We start from the raw sequence: 25,316 nt of genomic DNA on the forward strand, positions 1-25,316 counted from the left end.
GGGTACCATTTGGGATCCGGGTACCATTTGGGTCTTGTCACGCCCTGGTCTTAGTTATTTTTGTTTTCTTTATTATTTTGGTTAGGTCAGGGTATGACAAGGGTGAAATTAGTGTTTTCAACCTATCTTGGGTTTTTGTATGTTCATGGGTACCCAGTCTAGGTGTTTTTAAGGCTATGGTTGCCTAGATTGGTTCTCAATCAGAGGCAGCTTTTTTTATAGTGGTCTCTAAATGGGGACCATATTTAGATTTTGTGGGTTATTGTCTATGTGTAGTTGCCTGTTTCAGCACTCATTGTATATAGCTTCACGGTTTGTTTTGTTGTTTTGTATAGTTTGGTTCAGTGTTCGTTCTCATTAAAAGAGTAAATGTATTCTCATCACGCTGCGCCATGGTCTCCATGACGACCATGACAGGTCTTGCTTACAGCAGAGCGTCATCTTTTTAAAAAAAAGTTTAAAAAATGTACTCTAAGAATTTTTTTAATGTACAAAATCCAGCAGACAGGAGGTTTAATCCTCATCTTCCTCCTCCTCCTCTTCATCCTGGTTGATCTGGAAGTAATGCAGCTCGTAGCTCTCCTTGGTGTTGGCCACAACACGCAGCCAGTCGCGAAGATCATTTTTCTTCAAGTACTTCTTGGTCAGATTTTTCAGATATCTTTTGGAGAAGGGGACCTCGGAGGAAACTGTGATCTTGCACTTACTCCTCTCAATAGACACCACACCACCACCCAGGTTTCCCACTTTCCCTTGATGCGCTCCTGAAGGAACTGCTCAAAGTGGGCTGCATCCATGATGCCATCTTCAACAGGGTGGGTCCAGTCCAGAGTGAACTTCAGGACCTGCTTCTTCTTCTTGCCACCCTTGGACCCTTTGATGCTCTGCTTCTTCACAGGAGCCATTGCGAAGAATTTAGCAGAAAGCTAAAGAGCGTCATCAAGCTCGAAATGGATTCCGTGATGACAACATTTGTTAATTACAAGAACCATAGGTTAATTAAGGAATACGGTGTGGTAAATGGGCAATATAACACGGCTAAGGGCTGTTCTTACGTACCACGTAACACAAAGTTTATGTCAGCCAATCAGAATTCTGGGCTCGAGCTACCCGGTTTATAATGACAAATTAACTCTCGATTAGAGAGGATGGGCGTAGCCGTGAATCCACAGGATAGTTCCTCAATGCGTTACTCTCTAAGGATTCTACAGTCACACACACAAAAAATGTGGAATTTTAAAAGCTCCCTGATGTTAGCGCAGAACGCACTCACAGTAAACACTGTGGATGTTGGCTCAAGCGTGAATTACCTTTAAACGTCAAGAGCTCTGCATTTTTTCTCAATCAAGTTTGTTCCTCTAGCCTACCATGAAAACAGACTATGTGTATTAAACTGACAAGTCATTAGAGCCTGTAGAATGTGTATTAAACTGACAAGTCATTAGAGCCTGTAGAATGTGTATTAAACTGACAAGTCATTAGAGCCTGTAGAATGTGTATTAAACTGACAAGTCATTAGAGCCTGTCGAATGTGTATTAAACTGACAAGTCATTAGAGCCTGTAGAATGTGTATTAAACTGACAAGTCATTAGAGCCTATCGAATGTGTATTAAACTGACAAGTCATTAGAGCCTGTAGAATGTGTATTAAACTGACAAGTCATTAGAGCCTGTAGAATGTGTATTAAACTGACAAGTCATTAGAGCCTGCAGTATGTGTAATAGACACATAAAGATTATCAGCTTCATATCTCTACTGTAATGACATTACTTGTTATCACACCATTCGTTGCTCGCTCCGAGTACTGTCTGTAGGTAGGTTGGAGAAGTCCAGCCTTGCAGGGTTATAATTTGTGTTTACAGGACAGGGAATCCTACGAGCTTCAACATCTCCAGATGTGAACAAGATTCTATTCTTCCCCGTTAATGATGCGCTGAGCTGGCCAAGCATCTATCTGTGTATCCAAGCATCTGTCTGTGTATCCAAGCATGGATCTGTGGATGATCATCTTAATGACGTCCCAGAGGACTTCAGCTCTGACAGATATCTCATGATTGTTGGCAGCCTATAGCCATGCTCATGGTTGTTTGCCCTCTCTCTCTCTCTGTACTGTATTTCTCTCTCTCTCTCTCTCTCTCTCTCTCTCTCTCTCTCTCTCTCTCTCTCTCTCTCTCTCTCTCTCTCTCTCTCTCTCTCTCTCTCCCTCTCTCTGTACTGTATTTCTCTCTCTCTCTCTCTCTCTCTCTCTCTCTCTCTCTCTCTCTCTCTCTCTCTCTCTCTCTCTCTCTCTCTCTCTCTCTCTCCTCTCTCTCTCTCTCTCTCTCTCTCTCTCTCTCTCTCTCTCTCTCTCTCTCTCTCTCTCTCTCTCTCTCTCTCTCTCTCTCTCTCTCTCTCTCTCTCTCTCTCTCTCTCTCTCTCTCTCTCTCTCTCTCTCTCTCTCTCCCTCCCTCTCTCTCTCTCTCTCTCTCTCTCTCTCTCTCCCTCCTCTCCTCTCTCTCTCTCTCTCTCTCTCTCTCTCTCTCTCTCTCTCTCTCTCTCTCTCTCTCTCTCTCTCTCTCTCTCTCTCCCTATCCCTCTCTCTCTCTCAAACTTTTCTCTCTCTCTCCCTCCCTCTCTCTCTCTCTCTCTCTCTGTACTGTATTTCTCTCTTTCTCTTTCTCTTTCTCTTTCTCTCTCTCTCTCTCTCTCTCTCTCTCTCTCTCTCTCTCTCTCTCTCTCTCTCTCTCTCTCTCTCTCTCTCTCTCTCTCTCTCTCTCTCTCTCTCTCTCTCTCCCTGTATCTCTCTCTCTGTATTTCTCTCTCTCCCCCCCTCTCTCTCTCTCTCTCTCTCTCTCTCTCTCTCTCTCTCTCTCTCTCTCTCTCTCTCTCTCTCTCTCTCTCTCTCTCTCTCTCCCTCTCTCCCTCTCTCTCCCTGTCTCTCTCTCTCTCTCTCTCTGAATCACATTCCAACGGGTTATGTCTGAAATGGCTCCCTATAGTGAATAGTGTCTGACAGCCATTGTGTCCCATTCCATTTTACTGTCAGGGAAGTGATATTACAGGACACGAATCACTGTTGAAAAAAACCAAACATCTGTCTTTGGGAACAAAAATAATATGTACGGTATAATATTTCCCCCAAAAACTATGTTTAGAAATCATTATATATACAGTGCCTTGTGAAAGTATTCGGCCCCCTTGAACTTTGCGACCTTTTCCACATTTCAGGCTTCAAACATAAAGATATACAACTGTATTTGTTTGTGAAGAATCAACAACAAGTGGGACACAATCATGAAGTGGAACGACATTTATTGGATATTTCAAACTTTTTTTTAACAAAAACTGAAAAAATGGGCGTGCAAAATTATTCAGCCCCTTTACTTTCAGTGCAGCAAACTCTCTCCAAAAGTTCAGTGAGGATCTCTGAATGAACCAATGTTGACCTAAATGACTAATGATGATAAATACAATCCACCCTTGTGTAGTCAAGACTCCGTATAAATGCACCTGCACTGTGATAGTCTCAGAGGTCCGTTAAAAGCGCAGAGAGCATCATGAAGAACAAGGAACACACCCCGCAGGTCCGAGATACTGCTGTGAAGAAGTTTAAAGCCGGATATCGATACAAAAAGATTTCCCAAGCTTTAAACATCCCAAGGAGCACTGTGCAAGCGATAATATTGAAATGGAAGGAGTATCAGACCACTGCAAATCTACCAAGACCTGGCCATCCCTCTAAACTTTCAGCTCATACAAGGAGAAGACTGATCAGAGATGCAGCCAAGAGGCCCATGATCACTCTGGATGAACTGCAGAGATCTACAGCTGAGGTGGGAGACTCTGTCCATAGGACAACAATCAGTCGTATATTGCACAAATCTGGCCTTTATGGAACAGTGGCAAGAAGAAAGCCATTTCTTAAAGATATCCATAAAAAGTGTCGTTTAAAGTTTGCCACAAGCCACCTGGGAGACACACCAAACATGTGGAAGAAGGTGCTCTGGTCAGATGAAACCAAAATTGAACTTTTTGGCAACAATTCAAAACGTTATGTTTGGCGTAAAAGCAACACCCCGAACACACCATCCCCACTGTCAAACATGGTGGTGGCAGCATCATGGTTTGGGCCTGCTTTTCTTCAGCAGGGACAGGGAAGATGGTTCAAATTGTTGGGAAGATGGATGGAGCCAAATACAGGACCATTCTGGAAGAAAACCTGATGGAGTCTGCAAAAGACCTGAGACTGGGACGGAGATTTGTCATCCAACAAGACAATGATCCAAAACATAAAGCAAAATCTACAATGGAATGGTTCAAAAATAAACATATCCAGGTGTTAGAATATTTTTCAGATATATCATTTATATTTTCAAGCCACGTGTGAACAGAATGGTAACAGCCGTTCATGAATACCACCTACCCAGCACAGGCATTAGGTAGTCGAGCAAGGGATGTTTATCCAACCCCATTAACAGGAGAGTTTAGATGTGGAGATTTGCATGGGATGTCAATCACCACAGATAATCTTTATTCTCTCTGTTCTGTCAATGTATTTTCCTACACAGCCTGGGCAGCACACGTTCACTCTCTTTCTCGCACACACACACACACACACACACACACACACACACACACACACACACACACACACACACACACACACACACACACACACACACACACACACACACACACACACACACACACACACACACACACACACACACACACACACACACACACACACACACACACACACACACACACACACACACACACACACACACACACACACACACACACACACACACACACACACAGCCCAGGTAACAGATGTGCTGCAGCATGGCTTCAACTGTACACTACGACACCTGTGTATCTTGTGAATTTAATTACACCATGCATTAGAAACTAAACAAAATACAGACACAAAGCCTCTGCTAGTGATGACAGACACAAAGCCTCTGCTAGTGATGACAGACACAAAGCCTCTACCAGTGATGACAGACACAAAGCCTCTGCCAGTGATGACAGACACAAAGCCTCTACCAGTGATGACAGACACAAAGCCTCTGCTAGTGATGACAGACACAAAGCCTCTACCAGTGATGACAGACACAAAGCCTCTGCCAGTGATGACAGACACAAAGCCTCTACCAGTGGTTTTCATAATGCTTTGATGATCTGCTGCTATTCCTCACGTCATGTCGTCGGAGTCTGAAGTTTTGACTCCGAGGAGACTGATGTCACAGGGTTCCGAGCAGAGTGATGTCACAGGGTTCCAAGCAGACTGATGTCACAGGGTTCCGAGCAGAGTGATGTCACAGGGTCCAAGCAGACTGATGTCACAGGGTTCCGAGCAGAGTAATGTCACAAGGTCCCGAGCAGACTGATGTCACAAGATACCAAGCAAAATGATGTCACAAGGTACCGAGCAGACTGATGTCACAAGGTCCCGAGCAAACTGATGTCACAAGGTCCCGAGCAGACTGATGTCACAAGGTCCCGAGCAGACTGATGTCACAAGGTCCCGAGCAGACTGATGTCACAAGGTCCTGAGCAGAGTGATGTCACAGGGTCCCGAGGAGACTGATGTCACAAGGTCCCGAGCAGAGTGATGTCACAAGGTCCCGAGCAGAGTGATGTCACAAGGTCCCGAGCAGAGTGATGTCACAAGGTCCCGAGCAGACTGATGTCACAAGGTCCCGAGCAGAGTGATGTCACAGGGTCCCGAGCAGAGTGATGTCACAAGGTCCCGAGCAGAGTGATGTCACAAGGTCCCGAGCAGAGTGATGTCACAAGGTCCCGAGCAGAGTGATGTCACAGGGTTCCGAGCAGACTGATGTCACAAGGTCCCGAGCAGACTGATGTCACAAGGTCCCGAGAGCATGTGAAGCCTATCCATTTATGAGCTGTGAGCTGTGGGAAAGGAGAACTAAAAGGCAGGATTCAATCAATTGCACAATGTCATCAAGCGCACAGCACTGTCGACAACGTGCCTTTTAAAGGCGATTTCCCTGACGTTCACTAAGATAACACTCATGGTAAACACTGGGACTAGTCTCTGTCCTCTCTTGTCCCTTAGACAGATGATTCAAGTGTGTTCTCAGAGCTGACATTAGAGCCTTGTCTTTAGGTTTCCCAGAATTCACAGTTTTTCCAGAAATACACATTTCTTGAATCATGAGGAAATAGGCAAGGAATCCGAATTCTTCCCAACCAGGATTTCCAGAATTGAAATGTAGAATGTATGCACACATGACTGTAAGTCGCTTTGGATAAAAGCGTCTGCTAAATGGCATATATTTATATATATATTATATCTTATATGACCCAACGTACCGGTATGATAAAAAAAACAAGAAGATCTTCACATTCAACTGTAACTTTTATTGAAGATTTCTTTTCAGAACAACACAGAGGTAAGAAGGTGCATAGATTGCAAAGGCACAATGGTACAACTGAACAGCAACAGTTCTAACAGCAGGAAGCCTTGCTAAAAGATCAACCAATCAAAACAGGAAATCAGAAAATAGTCCATTCAGATACGGAATTAAACTATCGAAACAGGATTCTGTTTGGTTGGTTGTTATAATGTACAGCATTAGTATTGCTTAGTTCCTATTGGTTGAGATGCATTTGTAATAGTATGCTTAGTTCCTATTGGTTGAGATGCATCCATAATACACAATGCTTCATTCCTATTGGTCAAGATTAATCCGTAATACAGAATGCCAGCACCATTATAAAACATACAAAAAGTCTTCCAGATCAAGCCATCATTTAAACTAAACTGAGCAAAAAAAACAAAAACAAACATCATCTTTCCGTTGTAGAAATATTATTTCAAACCTTCTACCTCATCTGCACCACAGTAAAAGTTTATAAAAGTTCTTAAAAGTACATGTCCTTGCATACATATATTACTTACAAGTAAGAAAACTGATTGTCTTAGCGTTGTTAAAATACATCATGTAGAAAAACTGATTGTCTTAGCATTGTTAAGACACATCATGTAGGAAAACCGATTGTCTTAGCATTGTTAAGACACATCATGTAGGAAAACCGATTGTCTTAGCATTGTTAAGACACATCATGTAGGAAAACCGATTGTCTTAGCATTGTTAAAGTACATCATGTAGGAAAACCGATTATCTTAGCATTGTTAAAGTACATCATGTAGGAAAACCGATTATCTTAGCATTGTTAAAGTACATCATGTAGGAAAACCGATTATCTTAGCATTGTTAATACACATCATGTAAGAAAACCGATTGTCTTAGCATTGTTAAAATACATCATGTAGGAAAACTGATTATCTTAGCATTGTTAAAATACATCATGTAAGAAAACCGATTGTCTTAGCATTGTTAAAATACATCATGTAGGAAAACCGATTGTCTTAGCATTGTTAAAATACATCATGTAGGAAAACCGATTGTCTTAGCATTGTTAAGACACATCATGTCCGACACCATTGGTCCAGTTGTTTCACTCTACCATTCATTATTCACCTCTGCCCAGAGAACAAAAATGGTTGAAAAAAATTATTATCAACATCTTTTCAAACAGACATCTTTTCAAACAGACATCTTTTCAAACAGACATCGTTTCAAACAGACATCTTTTCAAACAGACATCTTTTCAAACAGACATCTTTTCAAACAGACATCTTTTCAAACAGACATATTTTCAAACAGACATCTTTTCAAACAGACTTCTTTTCAAACAGACATCTTTTCAAACAGACATCTTTTCCCATCAAGGGAACATAGAAAGTCTTGTTGTGTTGTTCTCTTCCTTGCTGTGCCTTTATAATGATCTGGAAATGGTTTCCTGCAGGGCTGGTGTGGTTTGGACTGGTCTGGACTGGACTGGTCTCTACTGGTTTGGACTGGTCTGGACTGGTGTTAGCTGGTTTGGACTGGTCTGGACTGGTCTTAGCTGGTTTGGACGGGTCAGGGCCGGACGTGGGTTTTGGTTGTTGTGGCGTCTCACCAGCCTTGCCTTCCTCCTCCTAACACCAGCTTTAGAAAAAGAAGAGAGAGACAAAGACAACAATGAGGAGAACGAGAGTAGAAAGGAGTGAAGAAGAAAACGATAGAGACAAGAAGAAGAGAGTGAAAGAAAGGATAACGTTGCGACAGAAAAACAAAACGTAATGAAAAGAGAAACAGTGAAGAGACCGAGAGGTAGAGAACCAAGATGATCGAGGAAGGGACTTTTACTCAAGAAGAATCTTACTGGGTAACTTTCACTTTTACTCAAATCATTTTATATAAAAGGTATCTTTTCTTTTGCTCAAGTATGACAATTGAGTACTTTTTCTACCTCTGTGTTTGTTGTGAGAGAGTGTGTTGTCATCTATTTATTTACCTGGAGATCTTTTGGCCGGGGCACCCTTACTGCCTCCATCTGTAGAGAGAGAGAGAGAGAGAGAGAGAGAGACACAGAGAGAGAGAGAGAGACAGAGTGAGAGACAGAGAGAGACACACACAGAGAGAGACACAGAGAGAGAGAGAGAGAGAGAGAGAGAGAGAGAGAGAGAGAGAGAGAGAGTCAGAGAGAGAGAGAGAGAGAGAGAGAGAGAGAGAGAGAGAGAGAGAGAGACACAGAGAGAGAGAGAGAGAGAGAGAACACTCCATTACTCAAACTGTCCCCTATATGCGCTGCAGAATACCCAAAAGTGTGAAGCCCAAAATGTGCAATGCTTTGCAGGGAAGACATCGAGCATAGCTAATTGTATTTTTGCATTGTGTGTTTAGGCTTAACAGAAATGGCAAACAGAGATTGTTAACACAGGTGAATAACAAAGGTGGTTAACAGAGATGTTTAACTGCAAGATATACATTACGTTAGTATAACAGAGATGTTTAACAGAGATGTTTAACAGCGAGATATACATTACGTAAGTATAACAGAGATGTTGAACAGAGGTAGTTAATAGAGATGTACATTACGTGAGTATAACAGAGATGTTGAACAGAGGTAGTTAATAGAGATATATATTACGTAAGTATAACAGAGATGTTGAACAGAGGTAGTTAATAGAGATATACATTACGTGAGTATAACAGAGATGTTGAACAGAGGTAGTTAATAGAGATGTACATTACGTGAGTATAACAGAGATGTTGAACAGAGGTAGTTAATAGAGATGTACATTACGTGAGTATAACAGCGATGTTTTTTACATTTTTTCTTTATTTAACCAGGCAAGTCAGTGAAGAACAAATTCTTATTTTCAATGACAGCCTGGGAACAGGGGGTTAACTGCCTGTTCAGGGGCAGAACGACAGATTTGTACCTTGTCAGCTCGGGGATTTGAACTTGCAACCCTCCGGTTACTAGTCCAACACTCTAACCACTAGGCTACGCTGCCGTTTAACAGCAAGATATACATTACGTGAGTATAACAGAGATGTTTAACAGAGATGTTTAACAGCGAGATATACATTATGTGAGTATAACGTGATGAAAAAAAGTGGTTTGTTAAATATCAGGTATGACAATCGAGTACTTTTTCCACCTCTGTGTGTGTTGTGAGAGAGAGAGTGTGTTGTCATCTATTTATTTACCTGGGACACCCTTACTGCCTCCATCTGTATAGAGAGAGAGAGAGAGAGAGAGAGAGAGAGAGAGAGAGAGAGAGAGAGAGAGAGAGAGGGAGAGAGACAGAGAGAAAGAGAGAGAGACGGAGAAAGAGAGAGAGAGAGATATAACAATCCATTACTCAAACTGCCCCCTGTTGCCTCCATGTATAGAGAGAGATAACAGTAAATTCCCTAATCGCCCAGATCCTAATCTATATTTTATGCAAGCACACAATGCAAGAACGCCAGTAGCAACTTAAAATGTGTATTTCAGCTGCAGAATACCCAAAAGTGTCAAGACCAAAATGTGCAATGTTTTGCAGGGAAGACATCTTGCATAGCTAATTGTGTTATTGCGTTGTGTGTTTAGGTTTAACAGAGATGGTAAACAGAGATGATTAACAGAGATGGTAAGCAGAGATGGTAAACAGATGTGGTTTACAGAGATAATTAACAGAGATGGTAAACAGAGATTAAACAACGCTCTGGTGATTGATTAGGACTTGTTTTTAAGGCCAGAAAACTATCTTTATCTCAAATTAGGTTCTGACCTTGGATTAGTTTGGTGATCCTCTCTGACTCTTGGGCAATCATTTCCGGGTTGCCGTGGATGGTGGTGATCTTAGCGAAATCTGGGCCTGCGGAAGGAAACTGGAGCTGTTAGACTCAAAATGGAGGATTCGTGGATCCACAGACACAGTTTCATATTGTAGGATAAAGGTTCACTACAGAAACAGACCCTAGTCCTGGTCTTATATCCTACTGTAGAATACAGACCCCTCGTCCTGGTCTTATACCTACTGTAGAATACAGACCCCTCGTCCTGGTCTTATATCCTACTGTAGAATACAGACCCCTAGTCCTGGTCTTATACCTACTGTAGAATACAGACCCCTCGTCCTGGTCTTATACCTACTGTAGAATACAGACCCCTCGTCCTGGTCTTATATCCTACTGTAGAATACAGACCCCTAGACCTGGTCTTATACCTACTGTAGACTATAGACCCCTAGTCCTGGTCTTATACCTACTGTAGAATACAGACCCCTCGTCCTGGTCTTATATCCTACTGTAGAATACAGACCCCTCGTCCTGGTCTTATACCTACTGTAGAATACAGACCCCTCGTCCTGGTCTTATATCCTACTGTAGAATACAGACCCCTAGTCCTGGTCTTATACCTACTGTAGAATACAGACCCCTAGTCCTGGTCTTATACCCTACTGTAGAATACAGACCCCTAGTCCTGGTCTTATATCCTACTGTAGAATACAGACCCATAGTCCTGGTCTTATATCCTACTGTAGAATACAGACCCTTATTCCTGGTCTTATATCCTACTGTAGAATACAGACCCCTAGTCCTGGTCTTATATCCTACTGTAGAATACAGACCCCTAGTCCTGGTCTTATATCCTACTGTAGAATACAGACCCCTAGTCCTGGTCTTATATCATACTGTAGAATACAGACCCCTAGTCCTGGTCTTATATCCTACTGTAGAATACAGACCCCTAGTCCTGGTCTTATACCTACTGTAGAATACAGACCCCTAGTCCTGGTCTTATACCTACTGTAGAATACAGACCCCTAGTCCTGGTCTTATACCTACTGTAGAATACAGACCCCTAGTCCTGGTCTTATACCCTACTGTCCCTTTAGTATTTGCAGATCTGAAGAAGTCAGGTTTGTTAGCAAAATGGTGATGACTCCACTTCACAATCCAACATGGAACCTTCCGCCATTTTGGTTAAAACCTGTATATGACTTTCTTCATATCTGCAAACACTGAAGGGTTAGCGGCTATGTTGATGTCTCCTGACCGAGGAAGGAACTATTACGCATTAATAAGAGGAGAGGATAGAGATGAGATATTTAAGGTGGCCCTACCCTCAATGACCTGAGGCTCGATGAACTTGGTGACCGTTGTGTATCCGGTTGCACCTTAAGAGCGACAGTGGAGAGGGGTGGAGGGGTGTCGAAGTCATGTAATGACTAAACAACATGTACTGACAGACAGACAGATACAGTACACACACACCTGGCTATGCCTCCTAGTCCACCACCGCTAACACACACACCTGGCTATGCCTCTTAGTCCACTACCACTAACAAACACACCTGGCTATTCCTCCTAGTCCACCACCGCTAACACACACACCTGGCTATGCCTCTTAGTCCACTACCACTAACAAACACACCTGGCTATGCCTCCTAGTCCACCACCTCTAACACACCTGGCTATGCCTCCTAGTCCACCACCGCTAACACACACACTGGCTATGCCTCCTAGTCCACTACCACTAACACACGCACCTGGCTATGCCTCCTAGTCCACCACCGCTAACACACACACCTGGCTATGCCTCCTAGTCCACCACCTCTAACACACACACCTGGCTATGCCTCCTAGTCCACCACCTCTAACACACACACCTGGCTATGCCTCCTAGTCCACCACCGCTAACACACACACCTGGCTATGCCTCCTAGTCCACTACCACTAACACACGCACCTGGCTATGCCTCCTAGTCCACCACCTCTAACACACACACCTGGCTATGCCTCCTAGTCCACCACCGCTAACACACACACCTGGCTATGCCTCCTAGTCCACTACAACTAACACACACACCTGGCTATGCCTCCTAGTCCACCACCTCTAACACACCTGGCTATGCCTCCAAGTCCACTACAACTAACACACACACCTGGCTATGCCTCTTAGTCCACTACCACTAACAAACACACCTGGCTATGCCTCCTAGTCCACCACCTCTAACACACCTGGCTATGCCTCCTAGTCCACCACCGCTAACACACACACCTGGCTATGCCTCCTAGTCCACCACCTCTAACACACACACTTGGCTATGCCTCCTAGTCCACCACCTCTAACACACACACCTGGCTATGCCTCCTAGTCCACCACCGCTAACACACACACCTGGCTATGCCTCCTAGTCCACTACCACTAACACACGCACCTGGCTATGCCTCCTAGTCCACTACCACTAACAAACACACCTGGCTATGCCTCCTAGTCCACCACCGCTAACACACACACCTGGCTATGCCTCCTAGTCCACCACCTCTAACACACACACTTGGCTATGCCTCCTAGTCCACCACCTCTAACACACACACCTGGCTATGCCTCCTAGTCCACCACCGCTAACACACACACCTGGCTATGCCTCCTAGTCCACTACCACTAACACACGCACCTGGCTATGCCTCCTAGTCCACCACCTCTAACACACACACCTGGCTATGCCTCCTAGTCCACCACCGCTAACACACACACCTGGCTATGCCTCCTAGTCCACTACAACTAACACACACACCTGGCTATGCCTCCTAGTCCACCACCTCTAACACACCTGGCTATGCCTCCAAGTCCACTACAACTAACACACACACCTGGCTATGCCTCTTAGTCCACTACCACTAACAAACACACCTGGCTATTCCTCCTAGTCCACCACCGCTAACACACACACCTGGCTATGCCTCTTAGTCCACTACCACTAACAAACACACCTGGCTATGCCTCCTAGTCCACCACCTCTAACACACCTGGCTATGCCTCCTAGTCCACCACCGCTAACACACACACCTGGCTATGCCTCCTAGTCCACCACCTCTAACACACACACTTGGCTATGCCTCCTAGTCCACCACCTCTAACACACACACCTGGCTATGCCTCCTAGTCCACCACCTCTAACACACACACCTGGCTATGCCTCCTAGTCCACCACCTCTAACACACACACTTGGCTATGCCTCCTAGTCCACCACCTCTAACACACACACCTGGCTATGCCTCCTAGTCCACCACCTCTAACACACACACCTGGCTATGCCTCCTAGTCCACCACCACTAACACACACACCTGGCTATGCCTCCTAGTCCACTACCACTAACACACGCACCTGGCTATGCCTCCTAGTCCACCACCTCTAACACACACACCTGGCTATGCCTCCTAGTCCACCACCGCTAACACACACACCTGGCTATGCCTCCTAGTCCACTACAACTAACACACACACCTGGCTATGCCTCCTAGTCCACCACCTCTAACACACCTGGCTATGCTTCCAAGTCCACTACAACTAACACACACACCTGGCTATGCCTCCTAGTCCACCACCTCTAACACACCTGGCTATGCCTCCTAGTCCACCACCTCTAACACACACACCTGGCTATGCCTCCTAGATGGAGTATGGAGGTTAGAGTAGTGTATGGAGGTTGGAGTAGTGTATTGGGTCGTGTATGGTAGTTAGAGTAGTGTATGGAGGTTCAGAGTAGTGTATGGAGTAGAGTATGGAGGTTGGAGTAGTGTGTGGAGGTTGGAGTAGTGTATTGATATTGGAGTAGTGCGTAGATGTCGGAGTAGTGTGTGGAGGCTGGAGTAGTGTGTGGGGGTTGGAGTAGTGTATTGATGTTGGAGTAGTGTGTAGATGTCGGAGTAGTGTGTGGAGGTTGGTGTAGTGTGTGGAGGTTGGAGTAGTGTGTGGGGGTTGGAGTAGTGTTTGGTTGTTGGAGTAGTGTATGGAGGTTGGAGTAGTGTATTGATGTTGGAGTAATGTGTAGATGTTGGAGTAGTGTATGGAGGTTTGAGTAGTGTGTAGATGTTGGAGTAGTGTATGGAGGTTGGAGTAGTGTGTAGATGTTGGAGTAGTGTATGGAGGTTGGAGTAGTGTATTGATGTTGGAGTAGTGTGTAGATGTTGGAGTAGTGTATTGAGGTTGGAGTAGTGTATTGATGTTGGAGTAGTGTGTACATATAGTAGTGTTGGAGTAGTGTGTAGTGTTGGAGTAGTGTATGGAGGTTGGAGTAGTGTATTGATGTTGGAGTAGTGTATGGAGGTTGGAGTAGTGTATGGAGGTTGGAGTAGTGTTGGAGTAGTGTGTAGATATTGGAGTAGTGTTGGAGTAGTGTATGGAGGTTGGAGTAGTGTATGAAGGTTGGAGTAGTGTATGGAGGTTGGAGTAGTGTATGGAGGTTGGAGTAGTGTTGGAGTAGTGTGTAGATATTGGAGTAGTGTTGGAGTAGTGTATGGAGGTTGGAGTAGTGTATGGAGGTTGGAGTAGTGTATGGAGGTTGGAGTAGTGTTGGAGTAATGTGTAGGTATTGGAGTAGTGTTGGAGTAGTGTATGGAGGTTGGAGTAGTGTTGGAGTAGTGTGTAGATATTGGAGTAGTGTTGGAGTAGTGTGTAGATGTTGGAGTAGTTTTGGAGTAGTGTATGGAGGTTGGAGTAGTGTATGGAGGTTGGAGTAGTGTTGGAGTAGTGTGTAGATATTGGAGTAGTGTTGGAGTAGTGTATGGAGGTTATCCAATACATAATCTAATATGAAAACATAGAGCTTATTTTTGAGGAACGTCTTTGTACCATTACCAACATGGCGGCTCAAATGGCACCTTATTCATTATATAAAAGTAGAATTGATTATTTATTATTGTTATTTCATACACTTCGTTTGTCCAGGGCCCATAGCTCTGGTCCAAAGTAGTCCACTTTATAGGGAATCTGATACCATTTGTGGCACATTCTTAATGATGACGTCATAATGGTAAAATGACTAACGCCATAAAAATGCCCCTTCTAGAATGGTTAGATATGGGCTCGTGAATAATTAGATATGGGCTCGTGAATAATTAGGCATGGTCCTTCTGTAGCTCAGTTGGTAGAGCATGGCGCTTGTAACGCCAGGGTAGTGGGTTCGATCCCCGGGACCACCCATACGTAGAATGTATGCACACATGACTGTAAGTCGCTTTGGATAAAAGCGTCTGCTAAATGGCATATATTATTATTATTATTATTATTACATGACAATTTCAGTCAGAGAATATTGCAGACAAAAAAAAATACAACTTTACATAAAAAAATAAAAACAGGATAGAACAGGCAAACAATTCCCTTACCGAGACTTGCAAATGTTTTTGTTTTTTTGGCAGATACACCCTAGCATACAATTTTTATTGATTATAATTTTAGGACCCCATCTTGCTTCAGAAAGTAAAACAATGCTCCGAAAGAGGTATATATCTACCTGTTACTTTATCGCAGTAACAGGGCTTTAATGGACACATCTGCTCTTAGCTACCAAGAGCAGGGGTGAATCTGCCATAACACAGTGCAATTAGCCCAGAATCATCTAGATGACTGACACATGCAGGAGGTCCCTTCACAGCAGATAATACCATTCATCTTTTGTCTTCGGATTGGGTTTACTGCTTTGTTTTCAGGGTTTAGGATCTGATTAGTTCAACTGTGTTGTATATATCATATTATAAAACAATTATATTGTAGGTGTATGAATGTTATTAGCTGCAGAGTTTGGAGCATTTTGAGTTCAAGAATAAATAGCCTTTTTATTTTCCGAAACTTTAATCTTCATAAAACCATTTATTCTAATAATATATATTTTTTAAATGTCCAGGCTTTATATTCATAATCCTCAAAAAGAAAAGTTGCCAGACGGGACCTCTATCAGTTTTCATACTATGGGATGCTTGTTACAAAGAGAGGTTGTAAGGAGGTGTAGCCCGTTTGGTTGCCCGGGGAAACGGGTGACGTATACATGCGGTTGTCATGCCACCCATCAGTCATTTGTTTGTTTACATCTCCGACCGACTAACCTCCCTCTATGAGTTTCTTGATCTCTTCCTCCTGGAGAATATGAACCTCACTCTCCAGAAACTTCTTTACCTTAGACACCTCTAATCATGGGACCCAAACATCGCAAAATCATCATTACATCCTGCAGTTGTGGGTGCTCGTTAGACAATTACGTTATGCCAAAGTATTGGCAGAACACAGAGCTCTATCATCTGCTAGAGATAGTTTGTAACGTAAACCTGGAAAAGCAGATGTAGTACAACACTTTTAAAAAAAAATTATAATTTTTTTTTTAACCTTTATTTAACTAGGCAAGTCAGTTAAGAACAAATTCTTATTTTCAATGACAGCCTAGTGGATTAACTGCCTGTTCAGGGGCAGAACAACAGATTTGTACCTTGTCAGCTCGGGGGTTTGAACTTGCAACCTTCCGGTTACTAGTCCAAAGCTCTAACCACTAGGCTACCCTGCCACCCCTACACTCTAAGCACTAGGCTAGCCTGCTGCCCCTACACTCTAAGCACTAGGCTACCCTGCCGCCTCTACACTCTAAGCACTAGGCTAGCCTGCTGCCCCTACACTCTAAGCACTAGGCTAGCCTGCTGCCCCTACACTCTAAGCACTAGGCTAGCCTGCTGCCCCTACACTCTAAGCACTAGGCTAGCCTGCCGCCCCTACACTCTAAGCACTAGGCTAGCCTGCCGCCCCTACACTCTAACCACTAGGCTAGCCTGCCGCCCCTACACTCTAACCACTAGGCTACCCTGCCGCCCCTACACTCTAACCACTAGGCTAGCCTGCTGCCCCTACACTCTAACCACTAGGCTAGCCTGCCGCCCCTACACTCTAACCACTAGGCTAGCCTGCCGCCCCTACACTCTAACCACTAGGCTACCCTGCCGCCCCTACACTCTAACCACTAGGCTACCCTGCCGCCCCTACACTCTAACCACTAGGCTACCCTGCAGCCCCTACACTCTAACCACTAGGCTAGCCTGCCGCCTCTACACTCTAAGCACTAGGCTACCTGCCACCTCTACACTCTAAGCACTATGCTACCTGCCACCTCTACACTCTAACCACTAGTCTAGCCTGCCACCTCTACACTCTAAGCACTAGGCTACCTACCTCCTCTACACTCTAACCACTAGTCTACCTACCACCTCTACACTCTAACCACTAGGCTAGCCTGCCGCCCCTACACTCTAACCACTAGTCTACCTACCACCTCTACACTCTAACCACTAGGCTAGCCTGCCGCCCCACTGTGACTTCTATTGGGTTGTTGGTTATCTAAACGCATCTCTTATTGAACATCAAGTGCTAATCAGGAAGGAATGGTTAGATTGTGACCTGCGCGTCAGATTCTTCAACAAATACATTCCTTATAGTAACAAGAAAACATTTTGATTGATTGAACGTAGACCAACATCAAGCGAGTCATTAGTCTTCTAGAACAGAAGCATCTTCATCAACAGTTTCCAAGAGCTTTTGAAAACGTACCCATGTTTAAACCCCTCCATAGCATTTGAACATAGTACCCACTCAGTGTGATGGATTACAGGAACACACCACATACGTGTACATGCACATAGCCTAGGCATGTTGTATGTAAGATTCATCACCTACTGAGATGAACATGTTCAATAACGAAACTGGTAATAATAGAGAGAGATGTGTTTTCCACTGTCATCCAAACTACATTTTTGCATAGATTTAAAAATACATATATTTATACCAATATATTTTTTATCAGACATTAATATTAACATATTATTATCGAACATTAGTAAATATATTAATATCATACATTAATATCAATATATTTTTTTATCATACATTAATATTTTTTATCATACATTAGCATCAATATATTAATATCATAGACTAATGTCAATATATTATTATCATACATTAAAATCAATATATTATTATCATACATTAAAATCAATATATTGTTATCATACATTAAAATCAATATTATTATCATACATTAAAATCAATATATTCATATCATAGACAAATATCAATATATTATTATCATACATTAAAATCAATATATTAATATCATAGACGAATATCAATATATTATTATCATACATTAAAATCAATATATTATTATCATACATTAAAATCAATATTATTATCATACATTAAAATCAATATATTCATATCATAGACAAATATCAATATATTATTATCATACATTAAAATCAATATATTAATATCATAGACTAATATTAATATATTATTATCATACATTAAAATCAATATATTCATATCATAGACGAATATCAATATATTATTATCATACGTTAAAATCAATATCTTAATATCATAGACTAATATCAATATATTATTATCATACATTAAAATCAATATATTAATATCATACATTAATATTAATATAATATTATCATACATTTATTCAATATGTTATTGTCATACATTAGTATCAATATATTTTATTATACATTAATATTAATACATTTACGTCTATTTAATGTTAAGATATATTGAAGTCTATAAGATATCCTTACTGACCTTCTTCCAGAATCCTCTTAATGTCTCCATCAGTCTCCAGCCCTCCATCTGAGGAACCACTGTGAGCTATGAGGTGGGAGAGAGGGGGGGGGGGGAGAGAGAGAGAGAGAGAGAGAGAGAGAGAGAGAGAGAGAGAGAGAGAGAGAGAGAGAGAGAGAGAGAGACAGACAGACAGACAGACAGACAGACAGACAGACAGACAGACAGACAGACAGACAGACAGACAGACAGACAGACAGACAGACAGACAGACAGACAGACAGACAGACAGACAGACAGACAGACAGACAGACAGACAGACAGACAGACAGACAGACAGACAGAGAAATGTTTACTAATGTTTCCTTTTGCTTTGGAAATGTAAAGCTATGTTTCCCACGCCATAAAGCCCTTTAATTGAATTGAATTGAGAGAGAGCAAGCGTGAGAGAGAGACAGATGGAGAGAGAAAGGTCAACTTTTTTACAGCAATGTTATTAACAATAAAGGGAAACTAAACCTGTTACCATCCAATTGTCTGCAATGTGATGTACATTTTCAAATGTTACTCTGACCCACCTAATACTGAAACACCAGACCAAGACCAAGGCAAGCTGAGACTCACCAGTAGCTCCAAGCCAAGACCAAGGCAAGCTGTGAATCACCAGTAGCTCACAATCCACCAATGTTTAATAATGAAACTTACTCTCAATAACTCTGGTGACCTTTGTGATGCTTGGTTCTCCCTCGATCACCCTGGTCACTGTAGTGAATGTGGGCTCACCCTCGATGACCACCTTGGTTAAACTGGGTTCCGTTTCGATGACCCTTGTCACCTTGGTGAAGGTTGGCTCGCCCTCAACGACTCTAGTAACCTTGGTGATAATGGGTTCGCCCTCGATGACCCTTGTCACCTTGGTGAAGGTTGGCTCGCCCTCAACGACTCGAGTAACCTTGGTGATAATGGGTTCGCCCTCGATGACCCTGGTAACCTTGGTGATAGTGGGTTCGCCATCGATGACCCTTGTTACCTTGGTGACAGTTGGCTCTCCTTTAATCACTCTGGTCATTGTTGTGATTTCAGGCACTGGAGAGAAAGAAAGTGACGATTACAATATTTTTGAAGTAAACCTCTGCTTCTGTGGGTATATCCTCCCAGAAACGATGGTGCGTAAGTTTTCCGCTAAGTGTTGATGTATTGGAAATGTGAAATATATATTGATTAGAAAACAACCATTTATAAATACAAAAGGTTGATAAAGAACAGCATCTGCCTGAGTGAGTCCCTACGAGTATCCATGGCAACGCATTAGATCCCTTCTATCTCCTCCATTCCAAAACCCCTCGAACCCCTAAAACCCCTCGTACCCCTCAAACCCCTCAAAACCCCTCAAACCCTCAAACCCCTCAACCCCTCACCCCTCAAACCCTCGAACACCTCAAACCCCTCAAACACCGAACACCTCAAACCCCTCGAACACCTCAAACCCCTCAAACACCTCAAACACCTCGAACCGCTCAAACCCCTCAAACCCCTCAAACCCCTCAAACCCCTCAAACCCCTCAAACCCTAACCCCCCTCAAACCCCTCAAACCCTCAAACCCATTGTACAAACCCTCAAACTCAAACCCTCAAACCCCTCAAACCCCTCGAACACCTCAAACCCCTCGAACCCATTGTACACATCAAACCCCTTGAACACCTCAGACCCCTTGAACACCTCAAACCCCTCAAACCCATTGTACACCGCAAACTCCCTCGAACACCTCAAACCCCTTGAACCCCTCGAACACCTCAAACCCCTCAAACCCCTCAAACACCTCAAACCCCTCAAACCCCTCAAACCCCTCAAACCCCTCAAACCCCTCGAACACCTCAAACCCCTCAAACCCCTCAAACCCCTCAAACCCCTCAAACCCCTCAAACCCCTCGAACACCTCAGACCCCTTGAACACCTCAAACCCCTCGAACCCCTCGAACCCCTCAAACCCCTCAAACCCCTCGAACCCCTCGAACCCCTCAAACCCCTCAAACCCCTCGAACCCCTCGAACCCCTTGTTGTTACTGATACTGGACTATCATCAGCTGTGGGCTACCATATTTATGCAGTGAAACGGCAGTGCTGGTTAACGCTTTATTTCGAAATAACGATCTACTAACCCCAACCCTAGCCCTAGTCCTAACCTTAACTCTTATCCTACCCTAGCCCTAGTCCTAACCTTAACTCTTATCCTACCCTAGCCCTAGTCCTAACCTTAACTCTTATCCTACCCTAGCCCTAACCCTAGTCATTTACATTACATTTACATTTAAGTCATTTAGCAGACGCTCTTATCCAGAGCGACTTACAAATTGTCCTAACTCTTATCCTAACCCTAAGCAGTAATGCAATGGTTCATTGGATCAGTCTAAAACGTTGCATGTACAATGCTGCCATCTAGTGGCCAACATCTACATTGCACCTGGGCTGGAATAATACATTATGGCCTTTCTCTTGCATTTCAAAGATGATGGTCGTTCTTTCTTTGTATTATCTTTTACCAGATCTAATGTGTTATATTCTCATACATTCATTTCACATTTCCACCAAGTGGTAGGAGTCTTTGAAGTCCCTGTTGAAGCCCCATCCTTCTGATCAGAGACCATCCACTGCCATTTTCTACAAGAAATCTGCCTCCAGAAATAAAAGCTTCTCCCAAGTGGGTGTGACTCCCACTGCCTGCTGCACTGCTGCTTGGATTCCACCTGATGATCTGTTCACCGTCTGCCCTGGTCTGTCTCCCCCTGTCTGGTACAGGTACCCCCACCACACTCCCCCCTCTCTCTCCTCCAGCACACACGCACTGTTGGGGCAAGTGACTCTGAACTTACAATGGCTAGCCCCAAGTCGTTATATATTAAAAACTTTTATTGTGCATTTTCCTATTTGCCTCATGACTCCTGCATAATTTGTTGACTATGAACTTTCTTCACCCAACTGTAGGACAGACTATGTTTGTTCCCACTCTCGGGACTCTGACTCTCTATTGGTTACACAGACTTTTGGCCTCCCATCCTATTCTAACCACCTCTCTCTGGCTTTGTATTCATGTTACCTGATGAAATTGCTGTACAATATGATCTTGTTGCCATCTGATTCAAATTCATGTCATAAATCAGCACTGCAGAGCTCTCCCTGTCCTCTGCCGTGCCTTGATTATATTACTGTTGATGATATCTGAAAATGTGCATGTACACACTGGCCCATCTACTGTTGCTAGCCCCAATTCTGACTTCTGCTCTGATATCTGCTTCACTGATTTCTGCTCTCGTAAAAGCCTGGGTTTTCTGCACGTTAAAACTAGAAGCTTAGTACCTAAAATGGATCAAATGAAAGTGTGGGTTCACAGCTCCAATCCAGATGTGTTGGTCATTACGTGGTTAAGGAAGAGTGTTTACAATACTGATGATAACCTTTCTGTTTATAACTTTTTTTCGGCAAGACAGATCTTCCAAAGGTGGGGGAGTGGCAATCTTTTACCAAGGATCACCTTCAGTGCTCCGATGTCTCCTCCAAGTCTGTCCCCAAACAATTTGATTTGCTGGTTTTAAGCATTCAACTTTCAAATAGCTCTTTGTTGACTGTTGCTGAGTGCTGTTGTCCTCCATCAGCCCCGGCCTGTATACTACCTTCCCTAAGCTCTCTCCTGGCCCGCTACACTAAGTCTGAATTTGTCCTGCTAGGTGACCTAAAATGGGACATACTTAAACCACCTGACCAAGTCCTAAAGCAGTAGGACTCTCTAAATCTTTCTCAGATTATTACCACAAGGTATGACTCCAAACACCCAGAAAAGGCTACTTTCCTCGATGTTATCCTCACAAATAATCCTGATAGGTATCAGTCTGGTGTTTTCTGTAATGACCTTAGTGATCACTGTTTAACAGCCTGTGTTCGTAATGGCCTTAGTGATCACTGTTTAACAGCCTGTGTTCGTAATGGCCTTAGTGATCACTGTTTAACAGCCTGTGTTCGTAATGGCCGCTCAGTGAAACGACCTGTCCTGATGTGTCATAGACGCTTGTTAAAATACTTAATGAGCAAGCCTTCCTTCATGAGCAAGCCTTCCTTAATGAGCAAGCCTTCCTTAATGAGCAAGCCTTCCTTAATGAGCAAGCCTTCCTTAATGAGCAAGCCTTCCTTAATGAGCAAGCCTTCCTTAATGAGCAAGCCTTCCTTAATGAGCAAGCCTTCCTTCATGACCTGGCCTCTGTAAAATGGTGTAAGAATCAGCTTGATCCCCCTCTGTCGAAGACGCTTGGAACTTATGTTTTTATACTTTCAGTGGTATTGTTAATTTTAACAAACACACCCTCATAAAGGAATTGGGAATTAAAAACAGGTCCAGCTCCTGGTTCGATCGTGATCTTGCAGAGTTACTCCACCTCAAGAATTGCATTTGGCTAAAGTCTCAGCACACACAAACTCAGGCTGACTGGCTCTCGTTCAGGCAAATGAGAAATACGTGCACTCAGGCTATCTGGAGTGCCAAAGGTAGTTACTTTAAGGAGCAGTTCTCTCTCTGTGGGTCTAACCCCAAGAAGTTCTGGAAAACGGTTAAAGACCTTGAGAATAAACCCTCCTCCTCACAGCTGCCCATGTCCCTTAATGTTGATGATGTGATTGTTACTGACAAGACGTGCATGTTTGAGATCTTTAAATCACGACTTCATTAAGTCAGGATTCCGATTTGACTCCTTCTAACGTGACTATCCCTTTAATCACCACTTCATTAAGTCAGGATTCAACCCCTTATAATGTAACTATCCCTTTAATCACGACTTCATTAAGTCAGGATTCAACCCCTTCTAATGTAACTATCCCTTTAATCACGACTTCATTAAGTCAGGATTCAACCCCTTCTAATGTAACTATCCCTTTAATCATGACTTCATTAAGTCAGGATTCAACCTCTTCTAATGTGACTATCCCAGAGGCTTCTCCCTCTTTTCCACCCTGTCCCACTACAACGTTTCTCCCTGCAGACAGTCACTGAGTACGAGGTGCTAAAGGAGCGCCTGAAACTTGACCGCCCCCCCAAAAAACATCTGGGTCAGATGGTTTAGACACTTTCTTCTTTAAGTTTGCTGCCCCTATCAACGACAAGCCTATTTCTGACCTTTTTAACCTGTCTCTCCTTTCTGGGGAGGTTCCCATTGCTTGGAAAGCAGTCATGGGTCATCCTTCAAATAAAGGGGTAGATCAATCTGATCCTAACTGTTATAGGCCTATTTCTACTTAGTTTTGTTTATCAAAAGTGGTGGAAAACTTGTCCATAATCAACTGACTGGGTCTCTTGATGTCTATAGTATTATCTCAGGTATAGAATCTGGTTTCCACTCAGGTTATGGATGTGTCACTGCAACCTTAATAAAGGTCCTCAATGATGTCACCATTGCCCTTGATTCTAAGCAATGTTTTGCTGCTATTTTTATTTACTTGGCCAAAGCTTTAGATACATCCACGTTGATGCATCCCACCCCTTGTATTCATGGGATTTTATGGTCTATTTAATTTATTTAATCTGAACAGTGGAACAATTCCCATTCTTAACAATGGGCTAAAAAAACAGGGTTAATAATAAAGGGACCCAGTGCTGCAGCATCTATAATAAAGGGACCCAGTGCTGCAGCATCTATAATAAAGGGACCCAGTGCTGCAGCATCTATAATAAAGGGGCCCAGTGCTACAGCATCTATAATAAAGGGGCCCAGTGCTACAGCATCTATAATAAAGGGACCCAGTGCTACAGCATCTATAATAAAGGGACCCAGTGCTGCAGCATCTATAATAAAGGGGCCCAGTGCTACAGCATCTATAATAAAGGGGCCCAGTGCTACAGCATCTATAATAAAGGGGCCCAGTGCTACAGCATCTATAATAAAGGGAGCTGCAGCATCTATCATAAAGGGGCCCAGTGCTACAGCATCTATAATAAAGGGAGCTACAGCATCTATAATAAAGGGGCCCAGTGCTACAGCATCTATAATAAAGGGAGCTACAGCATCTATCATAAAGGGGCCCAGTGCTACAGCATCTATAATAAAGGGGCCCAGTGCTACAGCATCTATAATAAAGGGGCCCAGTGCTGCAGCATCTATAATAAAGGGAGCGACAGCATCTATAATAAAGGGGCCCAGTGCTGCAGCATCTATAATAAAGAGGCCCAGTACTACAGCATCTATAATAAAGGGAGCTGCAGCATCTATAATAAAGGGAGCTGCAGCATCTATAATAAAGGGGCCCAGTGCTACAGCATCTATAATAAAGGGAGCTGCAGCATCTATAATAAAGGGACCCAGTGCTACAGCATCTATAATAAAGGGAGCTACAGCATCTATAATAAAGGGGCCCAGTGCTACAGCATCTATAATAAAGGGAGCTACAGCATCTATAGTAAAGGGGCCCAGTGCTACAGCATCTATAATAAAGGGACCCAATGCTACAGCATCTATAATAAAGGGGCCCAGTGCTACAGCATCTATAATAAAGGGGCCCAGTGCTACAGCATCTATAATAAAGGGGCCCAGTGCTACAG

General features: G+C 43.3%; 1 protein-coding gene and 1 pseudogene across 1 annotated transcript in view; both read right to left on the reverse strand.

Annotated features, from left to right (window-relative positions):
• Positions 1-513: 513 nt before the first annotated feature.
• LOC124007503 lies at positions 514-917 on the reverse strand (annotated as a pseudogene).
• Positions 918-6,352: 5,435 nt separating this feature from the next.
• The window catches only part of postna (periostin, osteoblast specific factor a), an 81,944-nt gene continuing 62,980 nt past the window's right edge, over positions 6,353-25,316 (reverse strand). Inside the window, exons 18-25 of the mRNA XM_046317006.1 lie at positions 19,444-19,824; positions 18,760-18,825; positions 16,236-16,316; positions 11,466-11,519; positions 10,128-10,214; positions 9,562-9,585; positions 8,360-8,398; positions 6,353-8,010 (exon numbers count right to left, since the gene is read on the reverse strand). Of these exons, the coding sequence (XP_046172962.1) occupies positions 7,865-8,010; positions 8,360-8,398; positions 9,562-9,585; positions 10,128-10,214; positions 11,466-11,519; positions 16,236-16,316; positions 18,760-18,825; positions 19,444-19,824 (878 nt within the window). The 3' untranslated portion in view covers positions 6,353-7,864. The remainder of the gene's footprint in view (positions 8,011-8,359; positions 8,399-9,561; positions 9,586-10,127; positions 10,215-11,465; positions 11,520-16,235; positions 16,317-18,759; positions 18,826-19,443; positions 19,825-25,316) is intronic.

Source organism: Oncorhynchus gorbuscha, linkage group LG20 (genome assembly GCF_021184085.1).
Source record: "Oncorhynchus gorbuscha isolate QuinsamMale2020 ecotype Even-year linkage group LG20, OgorEven_v1.0, whole genome shotgun sequence".
NCBI classification, from domain to species: domain Eukaryota; kingdom Metazoa; phylum Chordata; class Actinopteri; order Salmoniformes; family Salmonidae; genus Oncorhynchus; species Oncorhynchus gorbuscha.